General features: G+C 40.4%; 1 protein-coding gene across 6 annotated transcripts in view; it reads left to right on the top strand.

The window, feature by feature from the left end:
- The window catches only part of trip12 (thyroid hormone receptor interactor 12), a 136,958-nt gene that overhangs the window by 65,032 nt on the left and 47,675 nt on the right, over window positions 1-24,251 (top strand). For 4 of the 6 annotated variants that reach the window (XM_067995068.1, XM_067995065.1, XM_067995066.1 and 1 more), the window contains exons 15-24: window positions 4,751-4,819; window positions 10,003-10,168; window positions 11,288-11,405; window positions 11,959-12,115; window positions 13,377-13,530; window positions 15,634-15,862; window positions 16,740-16,858; window positions 17,086-17,284; window positions 22,627-22,727; window positions 23,593-23,767. In XM_067995068.1, coding sequence (XP_067851169.1) covers window positions 4,751-4,819; window positions 10,003-10,168; window positions 11,288-11,405; window positions 11,959-12,115; window positions 13,377-13,530; window positions 15,634-15,862; window positions 16,740-16,858; window positions 17,086-17,284; window positions 22,627-22,727; window positions 23,593-23,767 — 1,487 coding nt within the window. The remainder of the gene's footprint in view (window positions 1-4,750; window positions 4,820-10,002; window positions 10,169-11,287; window positions 11,406-11,958; window positions 12,116-13,376; window positions 13,531-15,633; window positions 15,863-16,739; window positions 16,859-17,085; window positions 17,285-22,626; window positions 22,728-23,592; window positions 23,768-24,251) is intronic. The other 2 variants (XM_067995070.1, XM_067995069.1) reach the window with 1 other exon arrangement.

The following is a 24,251-nucleotide window of genomic DNA, read 5'->3' as shown; positions in this document are numbered from 1 at the left end:
CTGGGCCTGCGGCAGGTGGTGAGCAAACCAACACGAGGGAAAAACTTACTTGACCTCGTCCTCACCAATCTACCTGTCGCAAATGCATCTGTCCATGACAGTATTGGTAGGAATGACCACCGCACAGTCCTCGTGGAGATGAAATCCTGTCTTCGCACTGAGGACACCATCCAACGTGTTGTGTGGCACTACCACCGTGCTAAATGGGATAGATTCAGAACAGATCTAGCAGCTCAAAACTGGGCATCCATGAGGCGCTGTGGGCCATCAGCAGCAGCAGAATTGTATTCCAGCACAATCTGTAACCTCATGGCCCGGCATATTCCTCACTCTACCATTACCAACAAGCCAGGGGATCAACCCTGGTTCAATGAGGAGTGTAGAAGAGCATGCCAGGAGCAGCACCAGGCGTACCTAAAAATGAGGTGCCAACCTGGTGAAGCTACAACTCAGGACTACATGCATGCTAAACAGCGGAAGCAACATGCTATAGACAGAGCTAAGCGATTCCACAACCAACGGATCAGATCAAAGCTCTGCAGTCCTGCCACATCCAGTCGTGAATGGTGGTGGACAATTAAACAACTAACGGGAGGAGGAGGCTCTGCAAACATCCCCATTCTCAATGATGGCGGAGTCCAGCACGTGAGTGCAAAAGACCAGGCTGAAGCGTTTGCAACCATCTTCAGCCAGAAGTGCCGAGTGGATAATCCATCTCAGCCTCCTCCCGATATCCCCACCATCACGGAAGCCAGTCTTCGGCCAATTCGATTCACTCCACGTGATATCAAGAAACGGCTGAGTGCACTGGATACAGCAAAGGCTATGGGCCCTGACAACATCCCAGCTGTAGTGCTGAAGACTTGTGCTCCAGAACTAGCTGTGCCTCTAGCCAAGCTGTTCCAGTACAGCTACAACACTGGCATCCACCCGACAATGTGGAAAATTGCCCAGGTATGTCCTGTCCACAAAAAGCAGGACAAATCCAATCCGGCCAATTACCGCCCCATCAGTCTACTCTCAATCATCAGCAAAGTGATGGAAGGTGTCGTCGACAGTGCTATCAAGCGGCACTTACTCACCAATAACCTGCTCACCGATGCTCAGTTTGGGTTCCGCCAGGACCACTCTGCTCCAGACCTCATTACAGCCTTGGTCCAAACATGGACAAAAGAGCTGAATTCCAGAGGTGAGGTGAGAGTGACTGCCCTTGACATCAAGGCAGCATTTGACTGAGTGTGGCACCAAGGAGCCCTAGTAAAATTGAAGTCCATGGGAATCGGGGAAAACTCTCCAGTGGCTGGAGTCATACCTAGCACAAAGGAAGATGGTAGTAGTTGTTGGAGGCCAAGCATCTCAGCCCCAGGGCATTGCTGCAGGAGTTCCTCAGGGCAGTGTCCTAGGCGCAACCATCTTCAGCTGCTTCATCAATGACCTTCCCTCCATCATAAGGTCAGAAATGGGGATGTTCGCTGATGACTGCACAGTGTTCAGTTCCATTCGCAACCCCTCAGATAATGAAGCAGTCCGAGCCCGCATGCAGCAAGACCTGGACAACATCCAGGCTTGGGCTGATAAGTGGCAAGTAACATTCGCGCCAGATAAATGCCAGGCAATGACCATCTCCAACAAGAGAGAGTCTAACCACCTCCCCTTGACATTCAACGGCATTACCATCGCCGAATCCCCCACCATCAACATCCTGGGGGGTCACCATTGACCAGAAACTTAACTGGACCAGCCATATAAATACTGTGGCTACGAGAGCAGGTCAGAGGCTGGGTATTCTGCGGCGAGTGACTCACCTCCTGACTCCCCAAAGCCTTTCCACCATCTGCAAGGCACAAGTCAGGAGTGTGATGGAATACTCTCCACTTGCCTGGATGAGTGCAGCTCCAACAACACTCAAGAAGCTCGACACCATCCAAGATAAAGCAGCCCGCTTGATTGGCACCCCATCCATCACCCTAAACATTCACTCCCTTCACCACCGGCGCACTGTGGCTGCAGTGTGCACCATCCACAGGATGCACTGCAGCAACTCGCCAAGGCTTCTTCGACAGCACCTCCCAAACCCGCGACCTCTACCACCTAGAAGGACAAGAGCAGCAGGCACATGGGAACAACACCACCTGCACGTTTCCCTCCAAGTCACACACCATCCCGACTTGGAAATATATCGCCGTTCCTTCATTGTCGCTGGGTCAAAATCCTGGAACTCCCTTCCTAACAGCACTGTGGGAGAACCGTCACCACACGGACTGCAGCGGTTCAAGAAGGCGGCTCACCACCACCTTCTCGAGGGCAATTAGGGATGGGCAATAAATGCCGGCCTTGCCAGCGACGCCCACATCCCGTGAACGAATAAAAAAAAAAACCCTTCTATCTTCATGGTTTTCTCAAATAAATTCATTGTCTTTCCGAGTGTTAAATGGATTTTTCGCAAAGGATATGACGTTGTAAGAAGCTATAGTGTGCGAAAAGAGTTGGGGTATTAATTCTAAATAGAAAATAGTAATTTATATGCATGGAACACAGCAGTACGATAAATTCTGGTCAAAAGACTAGCATAGTGTGTGCCATTTTTAAATCCTTTCCCACTCAGACTGCATCCTGTCATTAAACCAGGCCCAAGAAATGCAGTCTCCTTCAGTAAAACTGCAGTAAATATGGTTTGAAAACCTGACTTCAAAATAGCTGTTAACAGTCATTAAGAGGGTGCCGTAAATATTTTAAAATTTTTTTTATTCGTTCATGGGATGTGAGCGTCGCTGGCAAAGCCAGCATTTATTACCCATCCCTAATTGCTCTTGAGAAGGTGGTGGTGAGCCGCCTTGAACCGCTGCAGTCCCTGTGGTGAAGATTCTCCCACAGTGCTGTTAGGAAGGGAGTTCCAGGATTTTGACCCAGCAACGATGAAGAAACGACTATATATTTCCCAAGTCGGGATGGTGTGTGACTTGGAGGGGAATGTTCAGGTGGTGGTGGTCCCATGTGCTTGCTGCCCTTGCCCTTCTAGGTGGTAGAGGTCGCGGGTTTGGGAAGTGCTGTCGAAGAAGCCTTGGCGAGTTGCTGCAGTGCATCCTGTGGATGGTACACACTGCAGCCACAGTGCGCCGGTGGTGAAGGGAGTGAATGTTTAGGGTGGTGGATGGGATGCCAATCAAGCAGGCTGCTTTGTCCTGGATGGTGTTGAGCTTCTTGTGTTGTTGGAGCTGCACTCATCCAGGCAAGTGGAGAGTATTCCATCACACTCCTGACTTGTGCCTTCTGGATAGTGGAAAGGCTTTGTGGAGTCAGGAGGTGAATCACTTGCCGCAGAATACCCAGCCTCTGACCTGCTCTTGTAGCCACAGTATTGATATGGCTGGTCCAGTTAAGTTTCTGGTCAATGGTGACCCCCAGGATGTTGATGGTGGGGTATTCGGCGATGGTAATGCCATTGAATGTTAAGGGGAGTTGGTTGGACTCTCTCTTGTTGGAGATGGTCATTGCCTGGCACTTGTCTGGCGCGAATGTTACTTGCCACTTATCGGCCCAAGCCTGAATGTAGTCCAGGTCTTGCTGCATGCGGGCATGGACTGCTTCATTATCTGAGGGGTTGCGAATGGAACTGAACACTGTGCAGTCATCAGCGAACATCCCCATTTCTGACCTTATGATGGAGGGAAGGTCATTGATGAAGCAGCTGAAGATGGTTGGGCCTCTGACACTGCCCTGAGGAACTCCTGCAGCAATATCCTGGGGCTGAGATTACTGCAATAGAGGGTATTTTCACTTTCATTTTAGGTAAAGCTATAGGTAGAAAGCAGTCTTAAGTTGACTTTAGTAAAAATTGGTATCCATACCAATTAGATGTGCTTTCAAAATAATCTCAGTAAGCTGTTGCTGAAATCATAATTAAGACAAATGTATTTGAGGCTGTTTGTAACCTTTTCTGTTTTTGAATGTGGAGCTTTTTATGCTGGATCTGTCCTGGATTTCTTCTTCACCCCTGCAATAAAAAATGCTAAGACTGTAGAATTTGAATAATTTAGTTATGAGATTAGCATTTGCCTTCTACACAAAATTATGCTTGGAATGACCTTAAATTTCTCAAACTTGCCCAGATGGAGAGCATAAATTATAATGGTAGTGGATTTTGACAAGCTGATATTTAGAGGGGGCAACAGTTAAGTATAAGAAATTGTTGGCCTTTTTCTGGGAAAGGAAGAAGGGATTGACTCAGATGAAAATTCAGTGGAAGGATCAACCAAATTCCTACACAACCAGATGAAAAACCTAGATAGTGTTCCATTATATTAACTAGAACAAGTTGGACAATTTCTAATAAAACAATACTACAAATGAATGCAACATGAAAGCAAATCTACTGGATAACTAATTATTTCTTGTACTCAACACAAAAGTAGCTATAGTGTTAATATGTATAGAGTACAAATGAACTTTAATAAATTTTGGGGAGAGAAAATGGTAGCTCCTGCCCTTATCTTTTGGATCACTTACAGAAGAGTATGGGTGGAGTGGGGCAAGAAATGAAACATCTGTCAGATGGACAAAGGCTTTAAGCTGACTTAGGTAATTCTCCAAGTCTGAGATTTCTTTTCTAAATTATATACATGAAGTTGGAAGTTTTGATCCTTTAAAAATAATTGTAAAATCTCTGCAATAATTTTATAATCATAGTTGAAAAATACTAGCTTGTGCCCTGCTGTATTTGAAGAGCTAACTTGTTTTTGTTTCTGATTAGGACAAGAAATCTGTTGAAAGTACTTGCCTGTGTTTTGCTCGACTGGTGGACAACTTCCAGCATGAAGAAGTAAGACATTTAAATGTGACATTTTGCAAGGGACACTGTTCCAATTTAAACAGAGTAACAATGGAAAGCTGCCAAGTCAAACTTCCTTTTAGTTTTATTTTGTAAAATTCAGTGTTGAAGAAAAACCCGTTGCACATACTTGATTTGCAACACAGTTCATAGCAGCTGTCTGCAGTTGATAATAGCTATGATGTAATTTACTTCTAAACTTCTGTCCAGCACTGGAAGTTGGCATTTGAAGTGCAAATCACATTTTTAGCCAATCATGGAGTTACGATATGCAAAATTTAACTTGCTGAATAACCTGAGGTTTCATTAGTTGAAAGGATCTGCATTGGATCCTTCAACTGAAGCAATTTGTGTGACCAAGGTGTTACGAGCACCTTTTAGTGAGACTGTGATATTTTGTTTCAAAAAGCCTTTATTTAAAAGTCAGTTGAATGATTTTTTTTTGTACCAAGACTCAGATTTTTATATGTAGCCTATTAAGTTATCTCTGCGGAGACCTGGGTTTTTCTTTCTCTCTGTACTGGAACGAAGATGCATAGTTCTGGTTGAAACGCTCAGATGGCAAGAAGCAGTTGGTTCTCAGACTTCTGAATAGGAATTTGTACAGACTACAATTGGCAAGCTCTGTGGTATGATGGAATTGTCTCTATTCAAGATCTGATATTTGCTGATTAGGGAAACCAGAGTTCTTTTTATCTTTTACAATTTAAATATAAAGATGTGATTTGGGGAAAGTGTTTGTAAAGTGCTACTGTGTATATACGTTTAACTTAAAAGAAAAACTACTTTGAAGCTCTACTGTTGAGAAAATGTGCATTTCTGTTTACTCACCAGTTGAGTTCCCTGACCGGCGTTATGGCCTGTGTGGGATTTGGAAAAATGGAACCAACAGCAGTGCATCTTAATGCAAGAAAAGCTGATGTGTGAGAATGTTGGCTACGTTGCTGTAGAGCTTTTGTTGTAAACCACTGCTGCAAAAATTCTAGTTTGTTTTATTAATATCTTGTTACAATTGTAATTTCAGCTGAAGACTTTTTTTTAAAAAAGGTGCTATATTTTTGGGTGTTCTGTACTTGCTCAGATACTTTTCCAGTTTTCTTGTGTTTTTAGTTCTTGTAGAATTTTGCAGAGGCTTTCTCACCTTCATAAATCATATTTATTAACGACTTAGATGAAGGCATAGAAAGTCTCATATCTAAGTTTGCCGATGACACAAAGATTAGTGGCATTGTAAGCAGTGTAGGTGAAAACATAAAGTTACAAAGAGATATTGATAGGTTAGGTGAATGGGCAAAACTGGCAAATGGAATTCAATGTAGGCAAATGTGAGGTCATCCACTTTGGATCAAAAAAGGACAGAACAGGGTACTTTCCTAATAGTAAAAAGTTAAAAACAGTGGATGTCCAAAGGGATTTTGGGGTTCAGGAACATAGATCATTGAAGTGTCATGAACAGGTGCAGAAAATAATCAGTAAGGCCAATGGAATGCCGGCCTTTATATCTGGAGGAGGAGAGTACAAGGGGGCAAAAGTTACGCTGCAGCTATACAAAACCCTGGTTGGACCGCACCTGGAGCAGTTCTGGGCACCGTACCTTCGGAAGGACGTATTGGCCTTGGAGGGAGTGCAGCGTAGGTTTACTAGAATGATACCTGGATTTCAAGGGTTAAGTTACGAGGAGAGATTACACAAATTGGGGTTGTATTCTCTGGAGTTTCGAAGGTTAAGGGGTGATCTGATCGAAGTTTATAAGATATTAAGGGGAACAGATAGGGTGGTTAAAGAGAAACTATTTACGTTGGTTGGGGATTCTAGGAGTAGGGGGCACAGTCTAAAAATTAGAGCCAGACCTTTCAGGAGTGACATTAGAAAACATTTCTACACGCACAGGGTTGTAGAAGTTTGGAACACTCTTCCGCAAACGGCAATTGATACTAGGTCAATTGCTAAATTTAAATTTGAGATAGATAGCTTTTTGGCAACCAAAGGTATTAAGGGATATTAGCCAAAGGCAGGTATATGGAGTTAGATCACAGATCGGCCATGATCTTAACAAATTGCAGAGCAGGCTCGAGGGGCTGAATGGCCTACTCCTGTTCCTATGTTCCTTATCAATGAAAAGGTTCCATGTGAGTTTTTGGCTGCAGTATGTGCAGAGTTCTGTCATCAGAATAGTCAGTATCATACATGCCAGCTTGGTGTGTTAACAGGCTTCAGGTTCGAAGCTAGTAGCCATGTTTGAAAACTACAACAAGCTGATTGGCTTAACTGGTTATTTTGTGCCCATCCATAGAAGCAAACCTCACAATTTAGATGTAATAAATTCGAGCCTATACCATTTACATTTAATTTGTACATTGGGTAATGGCTTTCAGAGTTAATTTTGTTTAGGAATGTTTCATTTTGGCAATTTTTTTGAAGTCGTAAAAAGTAGAGCTAGTATGCATTAAAGATCCAGGAGCAGTTACATCTGCCACCTTGAGTGTTAATTAAATTGAAGTCTGGAAAGCAGTCACTAATCTTTTTACATTCTACACTTTGAGATGTTCTGTTGATGGGACTTTTTTCTGTATTTTCCCCTTTGAGTTCGAAGGGACATGTAGCGTATGAATTTTGCAGAAAAGATATATGCATGGGTGTGTTGGAAACCCAGTTTTCTGTTATATTTTCTCCTAGGTCTTTGCACCACGCACAAGTAACCAATACTGACCTTGGATGATTCTCTTCTGTCCCTCCCATCCTCCCCAATAAAGAAGCACTTGTTCTGTTTGCAATCTCTCCTTGACATCATGACTGAAATTAGAAAGCAAATGATCGAAAGGAAGAAGTTGCATTTTGTATAGTGTATGTCACATCCTCAAGATGTCCCAAAATACTCTGATTTAGTGGTGCTGGTTGAGGGATAAATGTTGGTGAGGACACTGGGAGAGCACCTTGCTCCTTCTCATTTGGTGCCATGAGATCTTTTATGCCCACCTAAGAGGGCAGAGGTAGCCTTGGTTTAACATCTCAGTCAAAAGGTGGCACCTCTGACAGTCCAGCACTCCCTCAGTACTGCACTGAAGCGTCAGCCTAGATTATGTGCCCAAGTCTCTGGAATGGGGTTTGAACCCATGACCTTCTGACTTGGAGGCAAGGGTGCTACCATTGAACCAAGGCTGTAATTGGACTTGGCTTTTTGAAACTTCCAACATGGTCTGTACCTAATTCCCAAAATCCTTTCCTGAAAATGGAATTTCCAAAAGTTTAGTAAGAAACCTCAAATTCTCAAAGGTAAATCTGTAGAGTAGAGATCCTTGGGTTGCAGTCTGTACTCCAAACCCCAGGGTACTGACTTTCACTTGTTTTAATAGTTTGTAAATTCTTTACATTGGTGAAGTAATGTTTCTAAGCAAAGCTGACCTAATAAATATGGTGTATTTCTTTTAAAGAGTGCTTTGGGTAGTTACCCAGTGTTTTGTGGAGTTTTCTCTGTCTGCCCTGCCCCATATTGGTGGTTATCCATATTTTGTTTTGTGACAAACTGCATAGAAATTTGCAACAGATTTGGTATCAAGGGCCTCCTTTGCTTGGATTCTACAATTTGCTAGGCTTGATTTTAAAAACTAGGTTGACTCATTCTGCCATGTTTTGAATGACTGCATATATTGGTGAAATTCAGGTAGCTCAGATGGAGTACTTTCCAACTCCAGTGCAACTGATTCGGTGCTACTCATTGGCGTTGAATGTGGTCAGTGGTAGTCACTGAGGTAGGTGGCTCCCATAGGAAGAGACTACTTGACTTTACTGGCTTTGGTATTCCATATCATTGTTTTGGAGCGATGCTTGTAGAAGTGGGATTTATCTAGTCGCTTGCATTAAGATGGAGGTTATGAGTGCCCTCGAACACTGTCACTTTCTCATTGGCCACCTGAGTTGGTACCGAATGTGACCCAGCCATTAGTCTTGATTAAAACAGGCCTGTGTCTGAGATTGAGGTTATTTGATGAGTTGGAACTTGGAAAGTCATTCAAATTTTGAGGATAGTATGACCAACATTCCTGGTGATCTGTGCTGAGGAGTTTAAAACTACCCATGTAATTCCAGAAACTGTAGGTTGTTAGATAAGAAAGCTACGTTGTGGATGTTAGTGGGAAGAATCTACGAACAGCCAACAGGAACTCCTGGTATTGACTGGAGCCGAAGAGGAGTCAAATGCGAGTCAATTAAATGACGACTTTCAAATGCTTTGAGGCTAGAAGTCAACACATAACTGCAACCAGAAAACCTAGGCATCAATATTCATACAATCTATTTATAAAGTTTTCTAATACAAATCTAAATTTGAAATGAAAGAAACAGTTGAAAATAAACTTATGATGGTGAGGGCCACTGCTTATGACAGAAGATCTGAGGTATGACATATCTGTTCTTTGTGTGCGTGATGAATATATGACTGTCATGCTGCCAAATTCTTGAGACACTGTTGTAGTTCTCCCATTTGGATGACTGCCTATATACAATATATGTAATATGTACTGCTTAGAATGAAAGGAATAAAGATGAGCACAATATGACGAAGATGCAAACTAAGGCAACAGCTGACCACTAATGACCAAATCAACTAAATGAGCTTGGGAAAAGTGCAGAAATATTTAGTTTAAAAACAAAACCAACTAGTTTCCAAATTAGATTGGATTCCTCTGGTCTCATCGGAACTTAATTCTTAGAATTATTGAAACATACTTGGAGCTTGAAGCCAATTTTGGAACGTTTCCAATTGTTTTATTTTGTAGAACAGTTTGTTCAGATTTTCGTTATTTGAACTGCCATTAGGTGGATGGAAATACATCACAAACTGTGCAGCTACCAAATCCCCAATGGGAAGAAAGATGGCGTACCATCAAAAATCTATTTATAAAGCTTGTTCGACCTTGTGTTCTATGGAATGTTTTAGACTGCATTTGTTATGTGATAAATGTGTTGAAAGTGCAATTCTTTTGTAATCGAAGTACTGAAATTTATACATATGTGGAGATTATGCTAATCAGTATATTAAAATTCCACTCATTGGTGGGGGGGGCAAGAAGCTTTCGTATTATGGACCAATAAAAGTCTTCGATCTTATTACATATGCCTAGGGGCTATGGGTATGGTTTTAGGGGAGTATAACTTTTTTTTGTTTCTATTACTAGAACTTGTTGCAGCAGGTGGCATCCCGGGATTTGCTGACTAATATCCAGCAGCTTCTGGTGGTGACTCCCCCAATTCTCAGCTCCGGCATGTTCATAATGGTGGTCCGCATGTTCTCATTGATGTGTTCAAACTGTCCTACTTTGGCTGTGCAGCTTATGAAGCAAAGTGAGTATTTTTCTGATTTAGTTGGAGCAAGTGATATACTGTATAGGAGTTACTGACAGACCACAGCAATGGAGTGTTTATTTTAACATAGTGACAACTGGTGCAATGCAGCATAACACATTTTTGAATGTTTAAAATTTGCTTCCATTTCCAAAACGTAGCATTCATTATGGACACTGTTTTAAGTTTAGCTGGTTTTAAAAGCAACTTGCTATGCTGAATAGGATCATATTTTTAGATCTGTATCATTGTTGAAAACAATTTTCCCCCATGTCCCTATCTGTTTATCCTTTTTATAATTTGCTTTTTTATTTCATTTGTTCCTTTGACTCCCTATTTTCTTGCAAGTCTATTTCTAGCTTGCTATTGAAATATATTGAAGAGCCAAAGTAAGTTGCGTCTTGGGAGAAAGGTAGAAAATTAGATGTGTCCATCTCACTTGTGTAGCACCAAATGGTTTAGAAGAGTGATGTTCATAGAAATTTGAGTTGGGGGCGGGGGGGAGATATCTGGATAATTCCAGAATAGGCCAAAAAAAGCTACTGGGCAAACTCTTTCTTTATTTCACAACATGACTGAGAATGAACATGTTTAGCTATTAGTTTTGGAATTTAGAATGTGGGCTACTTTTGTGCATTTAATAAGCCAAAAGATAAACCATAGGGGGGAACTAGCTTGTAGTTTCTGACTGACCATTTTAGGGAAACTGAACATACAGATAAGTTGAAAATATTGGCGAAGCTCCCTCAGTTTTATAGTTTGCTTTCTCTCATTGTTAAAATAATTTGAGACCTTGAATTGTTTAAACTTTTTCTTCATAAGTTGATGGCAACTCTTCAAAATGCTTTATAAATCATTCAGGCAGTCTCCTTTGGGTCATTTATAGTTTCACAGCAGGTAACCTGCATCAGTCTTTGTTGGTATCTGTAGGAAGGACTAGATAATGCAGTTTGAGTCAACGATAAGCCCTGATCTCAGACTTGTGTACTCATCTAGATAAATGTTTCAAGTGAAAAGTACATTAACCACAGTGGGGGGGGTTCCAGAACCTGTATATCCAGGTCATTGTTTTTGTGAACTGAAAGGTAATCGCTGGTTGTCTTTTCTTTCGTCTTGTAGACATTGCAGAAACTCTTTGTTTTTTACTTTGTGGAGCTTCAAGTGGCAGCTGCCAAGAACAAATTGATCTCGTACCAAGAAGTCCACAAGAACTTTATGAACTTACTTCCCTTATCTGGTGAGATGCTTTGTATAATGTGATTAAACTTTTTGACCTGCAGATCTGTCATAATCTCACTTACATGCCTTCATGAATTTCTGTGTTCCTCAGAACAACTTGGGCATGATCTTTCAATTCTGAAACTATGACTACAAATTGGAAATGTGACAGTTGCAATTAAGATTGTGCATTCTTGGAAGAATCTCTCTTCTGCTCTGACCTAACCCACCCTCCACTGTTTGGCTTTAACCAAAAAGATACTCAATTCCTTGAATGAGCTATGTACATCCTTAAAGGCCAGATCTTTACTTACTTGTAATTTTGCTGCTTGATGGGGCTCTTACTTTTGTGTGTCTGATAATGCAGCTTTTTTTTATTGCGTACAAACGGGATTCTATTGCAGTAGGTAATTTTTTTTTTGTACTGAGTTTGTGCATTTTTCTTTAGTTTTGGTATTAAGGCAGCTGTATAAATGCAATAAATACAACACTTTTATATCGGTACAGTTTACTAAAATTTTCAGTAAATGTTTATACATTGTGTTAAGATCTGTTCTGCATTTCGTTTGCAGTGAATTGATGCCATGTCTACCCAAAGAAGGAATTTTCGCTGTTGATACCATGCTAAAGAAGGGAAGCGCTCAAAATACAGATGGTGCAATATGGCAATGGCGTGATGACCGAGGTCTGTGGCATCCATACAACCGAATCGATAGTCGCATAATTGAGGTATAATTTAGAATATGACATCACTATAGGGTGAGGGGGGGGAAATGTGTTCCATCTTGATTTTAATTCTGCAATAAGATGAGTAGCCTGGTGGTTGTTGGACAAACAAGCCATAGGTCATGAAACCAAAGGCAAGTCATGAAATTGAATTTTGGAGGGGGAAAAAGGGTAATTTATCGGTTGGTACTAGGGGGAAAAAATGTACTGTCATCTGTACCTGGTCTAACCTGCAGATGACTGCAGTCCCTCACTGTGGATGACTCTTAAAACCTTAAGGGTACCTCAGGATACTGCCCTGCCAGTATTACACACATCCTAAACAACAACATTTTAAAAATCTTGGCTATTTAAAATTTCTTATTTGGAATCCTGTACAGTTCCCTTGTAATATCTTCCTGTTTTACGGTCAGTTTACCACAGAAAACTACAAAGCACTAAAATGGCAATATATTTGAATTGATTGAATCACTTACTGTTGCCAGGAAGCATAGTGAGTCCACTAATAATTCAGTTGTTTCACTTCAATGTTTAATCACTGGATAGTTTTTTTTAAAAAAAATGTAAATAGCAGTGGAATTTTAGTGCTTTAAAATTTGAGTTATCAGATAATTTGAATTAAGTGACTGCGAATTAAGAGTTAACTGCACTTTTGTATTGAATCTCAGCCCTTAAACCTTTACCTACCTCTGATAAATTTGTCAATTGATTCCTCAACAAGTGAAAACTGCACACCTAAAGTCAAAACCTTGTATATGTAATGCACAGGAGTGACTTCCGTTTCACAGTTTATGAACATGCCTAAGCCCCTCCTATGCCTTTGTTAACAAGAATTTCCATGCTGCATTTGTTTTCATGGGTATAAAAGCAGTACGAAGATCCTAGTGGAGTCACTGAATCCTAAGTGGCTTCAGCTGAGACGTATCCCAGTTCAGTGGTGTGTATGCTCTAGTATAACACCTAGAGCTGTTAAAAGTTTCATGATTCATTGTCATGATGCACATCACTCTTGCTGCCTGTTAGTATGTGCAGTCAAAACTTATGAAGTGCTGAGCCTTCCAAAACGCAACAAAGCCTTATGTGCAGGCTGAAATGTGCTGAGAGTATAGGCATGTGCATATGAACTGACACTCCAAGCTGAAGTGCCCCGCATAAGCTGGTAAATATTGACCAAAATGCCTCGGACACACTGGCAAGCAGTCTGATCTTAGGTCTGCAGTAATCATTTTTGTATGCTTTGACAGTCTGTTCACATTGTTCACAGGCAGCCCATCAAGTGGGTGAGGATGAAATAAGCTTGTCAACATTGGGTCGAGTTTATACTATTGACTTTAACTCTATGCAGCAGATCAATGAGGACACTGGGACAGCCCGTGCTATTCAGAGAAAACCCAATCCATTGGCCAACACGAACACCGGTGAGTACCGTCTAGTAAATGAATCTTAAACCTTCAATTTTTGTTTATATGTAATTGTGCTGAATAAGACATTTATATGAAGTCTTTGAAAGTACACTTGCATAAACTTGAACCTGTTCGGTAGCCAAATTTGTATGTGAACTATAAGGTTGAATGTTTTGTTTGTGAGAAAGAACTTGCATTTATATAACTCCTTTCACGACCTCAGGACATCCCAAAGTGCTTTACAGCCAATAAAGTACTTTGGAAGTATAGTCACTGTTGTAAAGGAAAGAAATGTGGCAACTAATTTGAGCACAGTAAGGTCCCACAAACAGTGATGTGGTCGTAACCAGATAATCTGTTTGTGATAGTTGAGGGATAAATATTGGCCAGGGCAACGGGGAGAACTTGCCTGCTTTTTGAAGTAGTGCCAGGGGTCTTTTATGTCCACCTGAGAGGGAAAATGAAGCTTAACATCTCATCCAAAAGAAGGCATCTCTGACAGTGCAGCATTTCCTCAGTACTACACTGGAGTGTCAGCCTAGATTTTGTGCTGAAGTCTCTGGAGTGGAACTTGAACCCCCAACCTTCTGACTCTGAGGCGGGAGTGCTGTCACTGAGCCACAGCTGACAACTGTAACGGGCAACATAGCCAGAATATTCTTGTTCTCTAATATTTTGTTCACTTAGATTAGTTCTGGTAAAATCTCTATGGCCTTGTCATTGATTGTAGGTTTCAGGCTAATTAGTGAAACTTGTTCACTTCATTTTACCAATCCTGTTTGGAAACCAACACCTAGCAAGTTCTGCATAGTTGCCAACTCTTGGTAACTGATCAGAACTGAAGACTTTTGTTATTTAGAACATGTCCAGCTTAATATAGCAATGATATGAGTAGTACATGCCAGTCAGAAGATTTGATACGTTGCTCAATGATTGCACCACTTAAATGTGTTCTAAGTAGTTTGCAGTTGATTTCCCCATGTGGCCTATTTTAGTGGCTTGAATCTTTGGAAAAAAAACCAAGAAGCATCATTGTCAGGCACTGGATTTTACTGTTATTAATTTCCTATTTCTGCCTTGTAAGTAGATGAGTAAATCAGATCTATTAGTGTTGTTCCCCCGCCACCCCCACCCCCAATACTGTGATCGAGTTTTCTAGAACAAACCCTGCATGTAGATGAGACTTTGACGGGGCATGAGGCAACCATACATGGGTAATCGGCAGGGTTGTTGCAATGAGCACAGACAGAACAGGGTTTAAATTTTATTTTCAATGAGAAAATTTGTGATTTAAGTTGCAGGCTCAATTTTGACAGCTTTAGTAGCCTAATTCTGTGATGCGCATTGGCACTGATTTCCTGATGTCCTTGGTTTGTATACTATGTGATGGTCTTGACTTCACCGTACTGACTTCAGCACCCCATGTTGCTTTCCAGTTATCCACCTCAAATGTAGCTACATTTCAAAACCATTTACGCATGTTGTCAACCTAACCTTGTGTTTAATCTTGAAGTCTGAATTTCTTTAAAAAAAGTGAATGTTGACACCATTGTGTCAGCCAGTAAGTTGGAGGTGGAGCGGGACTTGCAGCAAACAGGATCTATTTTACAGCTGTCTATTTAAACAAAAGTCTCTACACACTGCAGCAAACAGAACTAAAGTCTCCCAATAAAAGCAGAATTATTTCTCCAGCAAAATGCAGTGAGTGGAGGATAATTACATAATACAAATTGTGCGTAAATTCAATCCGTCACTTACAGCAGTGCAGTCTCTAGGTCTCTCTGCAATTTCAAGAAAATAACTCTGTTCCATGTTGTCTGTGCTTTCTAAAACAATATAGGTTACTTCATGTGCATCATTCAGGTTCCTAAAACTTAGGTCCAAATATTTATTGAGCAGTGTTGTGTAATCAACACTCTCCTGCTGAGGATAAATATGCAGAGTGGGAGTAGGCTAACTTTTTGCCGTCTTGCCCTCACAATTGGGACAGAACTTCCCCAAAGTTCGAACAGAGAAGTAACAGAGTCAAAACTGAATTGATAGATGAATTTTGTCATTGCAAATATGGGAATTTTCAGAAAAATGCATTCTGAAGCCTATGCTTTTTTTAATATATAGGTGGTCACTCTGAAACAAGGAAGGATGATGCACGTGCTCAACTAATGAGGGAGGACCCAGACCTGGCTAAATGCTTTATAAAGACATTGTTTGGTGTGTTGTATGAAGTGTATAGTTCTTCAGCTGGACCTGCTGTCAGACACAAGTGCCTTAGAGCAATTCTTAGAATAATTTATTTTGCTGATGCTGAACTTCTAAAGGATGTGCTAAAAAATCATGCTGTTTCCAGGTGGGTATTGAATGCAAAGTACTCAAAGAACTTTATGAAATGTACAAAACTGTTTTTTGCTGAACGTTTAGACCTTACATGTTGGACATTTGTAAGGAGAATACCATCAGGAATGAGTAATTGGCCCAGTGCTGGATTTTTATGACTCCGAGGCCTCCCCATTGGCACCAAAGCCAGTCATAAATGTTGATCTCCAGAATTCTTAATGGAGTCACATCTTCCAATTGGCATTGAGACAAAAAATGATGCTTGTCGTAGGATTGATAAGTCATGTCTTGTATTAGTACACTTTTAAAACTTTTTCTAACTTTGCATTGATGAGGAGCAATTTATTACAAGAGCTCTCCTCTTCCCTTTTCTCTGGACCCCACCCATGCTGTGTTCTTACCATGTTTAGTATGAAAGTTTTCTTGGAGATATTGCAACTGTTAAAGTATTGTTTATTGAATTGCAAAAGAATAAACATTAATTAGATCATTTTGAGTAAGGTTTGAATCTGCCTGCAAAACATAGCTTTGCCAGAGCTGTATCTTGAACTGCAATTAGTGACTTGAAAATACTATGTTTTTTAAATGTAATGTAGAACGACTTGACAAATCTTAACTTGAAGCAATGTCTACAATATTCAGTTTTAATTTTGATTTGTTACCTCCTGATATTGCTGGCCAGTAGTTGTTTTAAATAGTCCTTTATAGGTTGCACATAAATGCATTTCGCAATTCAAAACCAATTTCACTAGTGTACGTACCATGAGTTTCTAAGTAACTTTTTAATGTGTGCTTTAAGAGCTTAATCTCTGACTTGCATCTATATGATCTGACTTTCTCTCCTTTCTCCCCTCCCTCTTCTTCCCGCACCACACCCCCCACCCCAACAGCCACATTGCTTCCATGCTATCAAGTCAAGATTTCAAGATCGTAGTAGGAGCACTACAGATGGCAGAGATTTTAATGCAGAAGTTACCAGATATATTCAACGTTTACTTCAGAAGAGAAGGTTAAAAAATCTTTTCGTATTCCAAGAATTTTTCAATTTGAATATAGTTTATCTTGTGGACTTCTCTGTACAAATTCATTTAAACTGTTATAATTATGACAAATGGTTTTCTTTTGATTTCAGGGTTAAGCAAAGTGTTGCATTTTCTTTCCTCTTATAATTAAAATAGTCAAATTTTGGGATGTGAAGTACAAAATCCTAATTATAACTTTTTGTTTTTGTGGAAGGTGTGATGCATCAGGTGAAAAATTTAGCAGAGTCTGAGACTCTACTTACCAGCCCTCCAAAGGCATGCAGTAGTGGGATAGGAAGTCTGGGCACTACAGCCACAATTAGCACAGCCACTGCTGCAAGCAATACAGTTGCTGATCTAGGATCCCCCAGCTTCCAAAGTATGGAGGACTCTTTGGACTTAAGTCCACAAGGGTAAGTTTGAAGTTTCCACATTCAGACAACAAACCTTTTTTACTCCTATCAAATTAGGACTGTATTAATCAATTTGTGGTGGTCTAATCTCTAACATTAGATATGTGAACTTGTTGGCAGAGACCACTTTTGGTGTCTTATTAAATGAACTGCAGTTTGGTCCAGGCATATTGACACATGCATTTCATTTAGCTTTGATGTGTGAGTTAGTACTTAATTGTTGAAACCTCATTTTACTGAGATTCAAGCTATATTAAACTTCCTGCACTATGCCACTACAGTGTTCAGGTTATGCTTTTGACTGACGTTACGCTTAAGTAGTGTAAAACTGGAGGTAAGGCCCAACCTGGCTGCAGATCAAGGAGAGATTCCTTCCAGGGAATCTTGTTCCATTTAATATCAGGTTGGGCTCTGTCTCTCGATTCAGGCTGCATTTGCACTATAACTAACCTTGGTGCAAAACAACTTTACACCAACACAACAGTTGTAGTGTAACTGAATGTTAGATTTTAATTTTAATTTTGCCTTTCTCCCCCACTCGTTCATCCTCTGCAACTGAATAAGGCTGCCACCCAAGTGAAAATTGAGATATTGCTTTAAGACTGAGCCATGCAACTTTCTTCCGCCTCGTTCCTCCTCCCTCCTCCCCAATGTATATTAGGCCTTATTCTGTACTATCTTTCTCCTGTCAGCAATAGTATTATACTTGGGCTCCACACGACAAAAATATTCTTTGTTGTAGCTAATGCTGGAAAACCATCCTGAAAGTAAGGGTGGTGACTTGATTATTGTGCTTCACAGGTAAGGTCTTGGAGTGCAGTTTTCATTCAAAACAAGAGAAATTTTAAATATTCCATCTCAGGTGGAGAATTGGACAGTATCATAGTCCATGCTGTGTCTATTACTGACTGACATTCTGCACTTACTTTTATAGTCTTGGTCATCTTGGTTCTAGATCTTCAATGTCAATCCAAGATCAAATTTACCTCCATACCTTTATCATCAACCTTTTTGTCCTTGGTGTTACAGGCAGCTTTATAAAGTCCATCTTTCATTTGGAAGACTGACCAATACTTCTCCTGGAGTTCTGTCAATTACATTACTTTTGTGATCTCAAGTCCTACCTGATTAATCCTATTCTAGCTGTAAAGGAGGCTTGAAAGAGTTCAAAATGTGAACATGTGGAAGAGGGGAAAGTAAAGAAAACGTCAAGATATTTGATTAATCTGATAAATTACTAAACTCATCTGACATGTGGCAGCTCAGGTTAATTTTGTAATTTGGAACATGTCTACCAGGGACAATGTACCCCATGCTAAACCATTGCAGCAATCTGCAATTGATGTATGTTAATTGGGGTGGAATTTTTGGCTGAGGGTATTTTATACCTTTTTTCTCCCCCCAAGAGTGGAGACATAGTATTCCCATTAGGCTTCTCATCAGCTCCCAGTGTATTAATTACTTGTCTTGGTGTCAGCCTTCCTTTGCCTCTTCTTGTCGAGCCGTACCACATTCTGAATGTCAAAGCAAACTTGGATCCTTCAGATCAAGGACATGATGCCACTTGGAGCTAGCACAGGATTCATTTGTCATGGGTACTCAATTCTAGGTATGTCGAAGTCTGCTCACTACAGAATCAGCTCACTGTCATGCAGCTTCAGTGCTGTACCTTTTTTAAGGATGCTACAAGAACAATCATAATTTTGGATCCTGGGGCAGGCAATTTTATAGTTCTGCATGAAGGCTTTTAATAGAGCTGTTACAGTTGAACTTTTTTACTGCACAGTTATCCCTAAAAGTAAACTGACCAAGAGTCAACACTCTAGCCTGGTGGTCTGGACAGGCATTAATCTCTTGCCTAACCAGCAGCATTTCTTTAAGGGTTGACCCACCCCAGAATAGTTTTAAAATCATTTGAGTCACTCTAGAACATGGGGCTCGTCTCTCTGACATGACCAAAGCGCCTTAAAGGCAGGGAGATCTCGTCACATCTGAGGCTTTTTAAAGCAAAGTTGAGCCATATCTTTATTGTATTTTCTGACTAGATAATGGGGAATACTTTGAACAAATTGCTTTTGCATGTAACCTTGATCAATTCAGCGCTCAAAGGCTTTTCAATAGCGCACTTTGTCTTCAGGCTTGATAGTACTCAGAGCTTTTGTTTTTCTGCTTTTGTACTGAAGGTCAGGGATGTTAATCGTGGGGAAAGAGAATGCACTCCAATTTCACTGTCGGCGTTGCGTGCCAGCGTAGCCAGCTGCAAATTAAAATGCCTTTTGCCATCCTAATCTGTCTTCACCCTAACACCAGTGCATTACCTATTGCTTCAGTGTGACATTTTCCCAGATCCCATCTGCGCCTTCAGCGATGTTGCCAAATTAGAAGTAACTTTGTAGTAAATCGCGCCCACTAGGAAATAATATTCCTTCAGAATTCTCATGGTGACGGCAAAGCTCATTTCACACATGGAGCCGTTATCTTGTTGCTTTACTCTAGGCTGGATTAACTGATTATAGCAGACTAGAGGATTAAGACCCATGGAACACCTATGCTCAAACATGGATAATTGATTGTGATCACTTGTACTTATTCTGAGAGCATGCTGCATATGTATTCCTCTGAGCAGCAGAGATGATGAAGCATGCATTAAACTGACAAATTTGACTTCTGTTACCAAACAGTTTCTCCCAATCTTGTGTTTCCAGCAATGACTAGGGACAGATTGGTGAAATATCTACCCTGGTTAAAATGGCCTCTATGTTCAACCAATCAGACATGGTCACTTTTTTAAACTGAAAATTGATCTAACATCTTTATATGTCCCTTTGTGCTGAATCTTTGATATTTCAGTTTTCCTTTTGAATGTCGGGCGATTGGGTTGCGGGGGGGGGAATGGCGGGGAGAAAATGTGCTTCAGACTTGCACTAACAAGGTTCAGATTATATTTGTTTTCTTCGTGCCCCAGGCCTTCAAATCCGATGTATTTGCTTCTGTGAAAGCTGAGGTTTTTCAACACTTTTGTTTTGTGGAAATAAAATAGCCTTTTAATGCTGCTACTTCTGAATTAATAAGAATCTTGGCATCCACATTTGTCTCTCAGACAACAGTCATTAACTCCCAATGTATGCTGATTCTCAAAGTGAAGAAAGTAAGAACTTGCATTTATATAGTGCTTTTCACAACCTCAGGACAACCTAAAGTGCTTCACAGCCAATGAAGTGTAGTCGCTGTTGTAGGAAAATGTGACAGCCAATTTGCACACAGCCAGCTTCCTCAAAACACCAATGAAATAAATGTCCAGATAATCAGTTTTGTGGATGTTGGTTGAGGGCGAGTGCTATCACTGAGCCAGCAGTGAAGTGTGCTGTTATTTCCACATTCTGTATTTCAAGGCTGCATAATTTATTGTTTCTAGAATTTGCCCACATTTATTATGATAACAAGCTATACTTGGATCAACGATAACATAAGCAATAGGAGCAGGGGCAGGCCATGTGGGCCCCCCCCCCGAGCCTGCTCTGCCATTCAGTAAGATCATGGCTGACCTTTGACCTCAACTCCACTTTACCACCTGATCCCCCTTATCCCTTGATTCCCTTAGTGTCCAAATATCTATCGATCTCACTTTTGAATATACTGAACAACTGAGCATCCACAGCGCTCTGGGATAGAGAATTCCAAAGATTCACAACATTACTGAGTGAAGAAGTTTTTCCTCATCTTAGTCAGAAATGGCCGACCCCTTATGTTGAGACTGACCTCTAGTTCTGGACACTCCAGCCAGAGAAATGGCCTCTCATCATCTACCCTGTCAAACCCTCAAGAATTTTATACGTTTCAATGAGATCACCTCTCATTCTTCTAAACTCCAGGGAATGTAGGCCCATTCTACTCAACCTCTCATCCCAGGAATCAATCTAGTGAACCTTCACTGCACCCCCTCTAAGGCAAGTATATCCTTCCTTAGGTAAGGAGACCAAAACCATAAACCAAGCTCTAGGTGTGGTCTCACCAAAGCCCTGTATAATTGCAGTAAGACCTCTTTACTCTTATACTCCAACCCCCTTGCAACAAAGGCTAACATACCATTTGCCTTCCTAATTGCTTGCTGTTACCTGCATGTTAACTTTCTGTGGTTCATGTGCAAGGACACCTAAATCCCTCTGACTACCAACATTTTAGTCTTTTTGTTAAAAAAAAGATTCTGCTTTTCTATTCTGCCTACCAAAGTGGATAATTTCACAATTCTCCACATTACACTCCATCTGCTACCTTCTCGCCCACTCACTTTAACCTGTCTATATCCCTTTGCATCCTCACAGCTTACTTTCGCACCTAGCTTTGTATCATCAGCAAACTTGGATACCTAATACTCAGAGGTTACATATCTGTGGTGCCTCAAGACATTTATTTTTAACTTGCTAGTTGGAAGTAGACCAACATGGAAGGCAATTGATATATCCACAACAGAGAAATGCAGGAACAGACCATTCCATAAACAAAAAATAAATGGTTCCAAAAAGAACATCCAAATCCTTACATGTCTATTCCTCTTGTATCAGATCATTTAATGGAAAGTCTGCCTCTCTCCAAAATGCTAGGTATAAAAATGGATCTGGGCATAAATGCCATATTCTTGTCAGTAAAATATTTTATTCCTTGTACTGTATGCAGACTATTCTACATAAATTTATAACATTTCAGAATGTCTTTATATGTTAAACAATTATGTATAAAGCCTTAAGATTGACAGTATTATACACTGATCACTTTCATTATCAGGTGACGTGACTTAATTTCTGTTAACACTTAAAGCTACAGATTTTTGCCCCATGGTTCATTTCAATGTGCTCTCACTTCGAGAATAGAATGTTGACACAAAATGTCACCATGTTTAAAAGAGGACTTTTGTGTTGGCTGCAGTGATGCTGTGTAAAATTAATCCTAGAGCACCTCTTGGAACTAGTCCAGCTTGCATTAACACTCTCAATTGGACTGGTGAAGGCATAATAACCTTAGCATATCACTGCTGTCAAAAGCATAGTATCATGTGTAAGCAAATGTAAGATATAGCTGCCTTTTTGTGATGCTGTTTTTCCCTAGTGTCTTAGCTGACATTCCTATCTTAACCTATCTTTTGTGGTGTTGGTTAACTGGTCATTCGTCTCATTACTGTTTGGGACCATGCTGTGTGCAAAATGGCTGCCCTGTTTACCCACATAACAGTAATTGCTGTATCTAATTCATTCTGTGAAGTGCATTAGGACTTTTCAGAAATGTGATGAGGCATTATTTAAATACAAGTTCTTAATGACTTGTATGAAACTCACTTACTTTTGCAGACGATTAAGTGATGTCTTGAAGAGGAAAAGATTGCCAAAACGTGTAACCAGGAGGACTAAGTATTCACCTCCGAGAGATGATGACAAAGTAGACAATCAAGGTATGACTCCTGTATTGTCAGGGTGCATTACAACTAGTGAAAATAAAATTGTCAATTTGGATTTTTCTGGTATTCTGTTGAAGCTCTTAAGATATTATGAGGGAAAAATAGTATTGGGGTATATGGCTCAATTCTACAAGTGTAAGTGCCAGGGGTACTGAATTCCACTTTTAAATGTAACACTTGTTTTGAATCTGTGGGATTAACAATTGTCACCACCATTAAAGTGAAGACTAAAATCACCTGGCATTGTGTGCTTTACGTGTGAGTATCATGACTGACTTGATGGATTAGTTTTGATCGGTGCTTTGTTGTGTTCAGAGGGTGGTAGCTGAGCCTGTAACACTCATTGGGTCAATAATATGAATAGGCTTTGGAATAAGTGGGTCAGTTAAGTAGTTAACTTGCTCATCTTAAGGTTCAAATCCACTATCACCTTGTTAAGGTGCAGGTAGCAAGCTTCAACTGTGCTGTTGTCATTTGGTTTAAAGGGGAGGGTCCTGGGTGGTTAGGGCATGAGGACTCTTCCATTCACCCCCTTATCCAGACAGCTAGACCATGGTTACGGGATGTGTTTGAGAACTTGGCAGAGCATTTCATGTCACACAACAAGGTTTCCGCCTTTATTTTGGTTTACTTCAATTGTGTATACCATTTTCATCTCTGCTTAAAAGTTGACCATATCGAATTTCTGTTCATCGCACTTGAGCAATGCATCACTGAATGTTAGATGTGTATTAGCAGCAGGTTTAGTTACACTAGAAGCGACCAAAGTGAGACAATAAAAGTTGATAGAAATGTCCTTGCATGGAAATTTTTGACTAATACTACCTCGTTATCAACATTTGAGTGTTTTTTTCTATAGCAAAGAGTCCTACAGCCACCCAGTCTCCCAAATCTTCCTTTCTGGCAAGCTTGAATCCTAAAACATGGGGAAGGCTAAGCGCACAGTCCAATAGCAACAATGCAGAACCAGCACGCACTGCCGGAGTAAGTGGCATTGCACGGGTCACCCCAAAGGACACCATGTCCAACAACAGGTATTTGGTTATTCTTCTTTAATACACATTTCCTATTGAAAGGGTAAACATTAACTTGGATTGATGTCTTGGATTAAATTATGTTAAATATTAAGTTGTCACCTTAAAATAGTTTGAGAAATGGTAATTGCTGCTGCATTATTTTCAGTTAATGCTTTAGTTGGAAGGTCTCAGTAACTCAACAGTTGTGTACTACTAAACACCAATTTAATTGCCATGGGCATAAGAAACGTGGTAAGGATTAATAATAGCATGAAAGAGCCATGCTGCTACTAAGTTTTTAGCAGTTCGATTTCTTCTTCTCTGTTGGTAACCAATTGATCTGTTTTTTTTACTTGAGTGGCATATGAAGTGTTAAACCTATTTCAATTAATACCCTTTTTAGTGATCTGAATTTTTCTCTTTTTGTCCAGATACCAAGTTCACCTAAATCAATGGCCATTGTTTCAGCTTTCACTTATGATCTTGGTGCTGAAACTTGCTT

The sequence above is a fragment of the Heptranchias perlo genome, chromosome 13 (genome assembly GCF_035084215.1).
Source record: "Heptranchias perlo isolate sHepPer1 chromosome 13, sHepPer1.hap1, whole genome shotgun sequence".
Classification (NCBI taxonomy): domain Eukaryota; kingdom Metazoa; phylum Chordata; class Chondrichthyes; order Hexanchiformes; family Hexanchidae; genus Heptranchias; species Heptranchias perlo.
The sequence above is the reverse complement of the archived record's forward strand: the minus strand, read 5'-3'. Positions and strand labels throughout refer to the sequence as shown.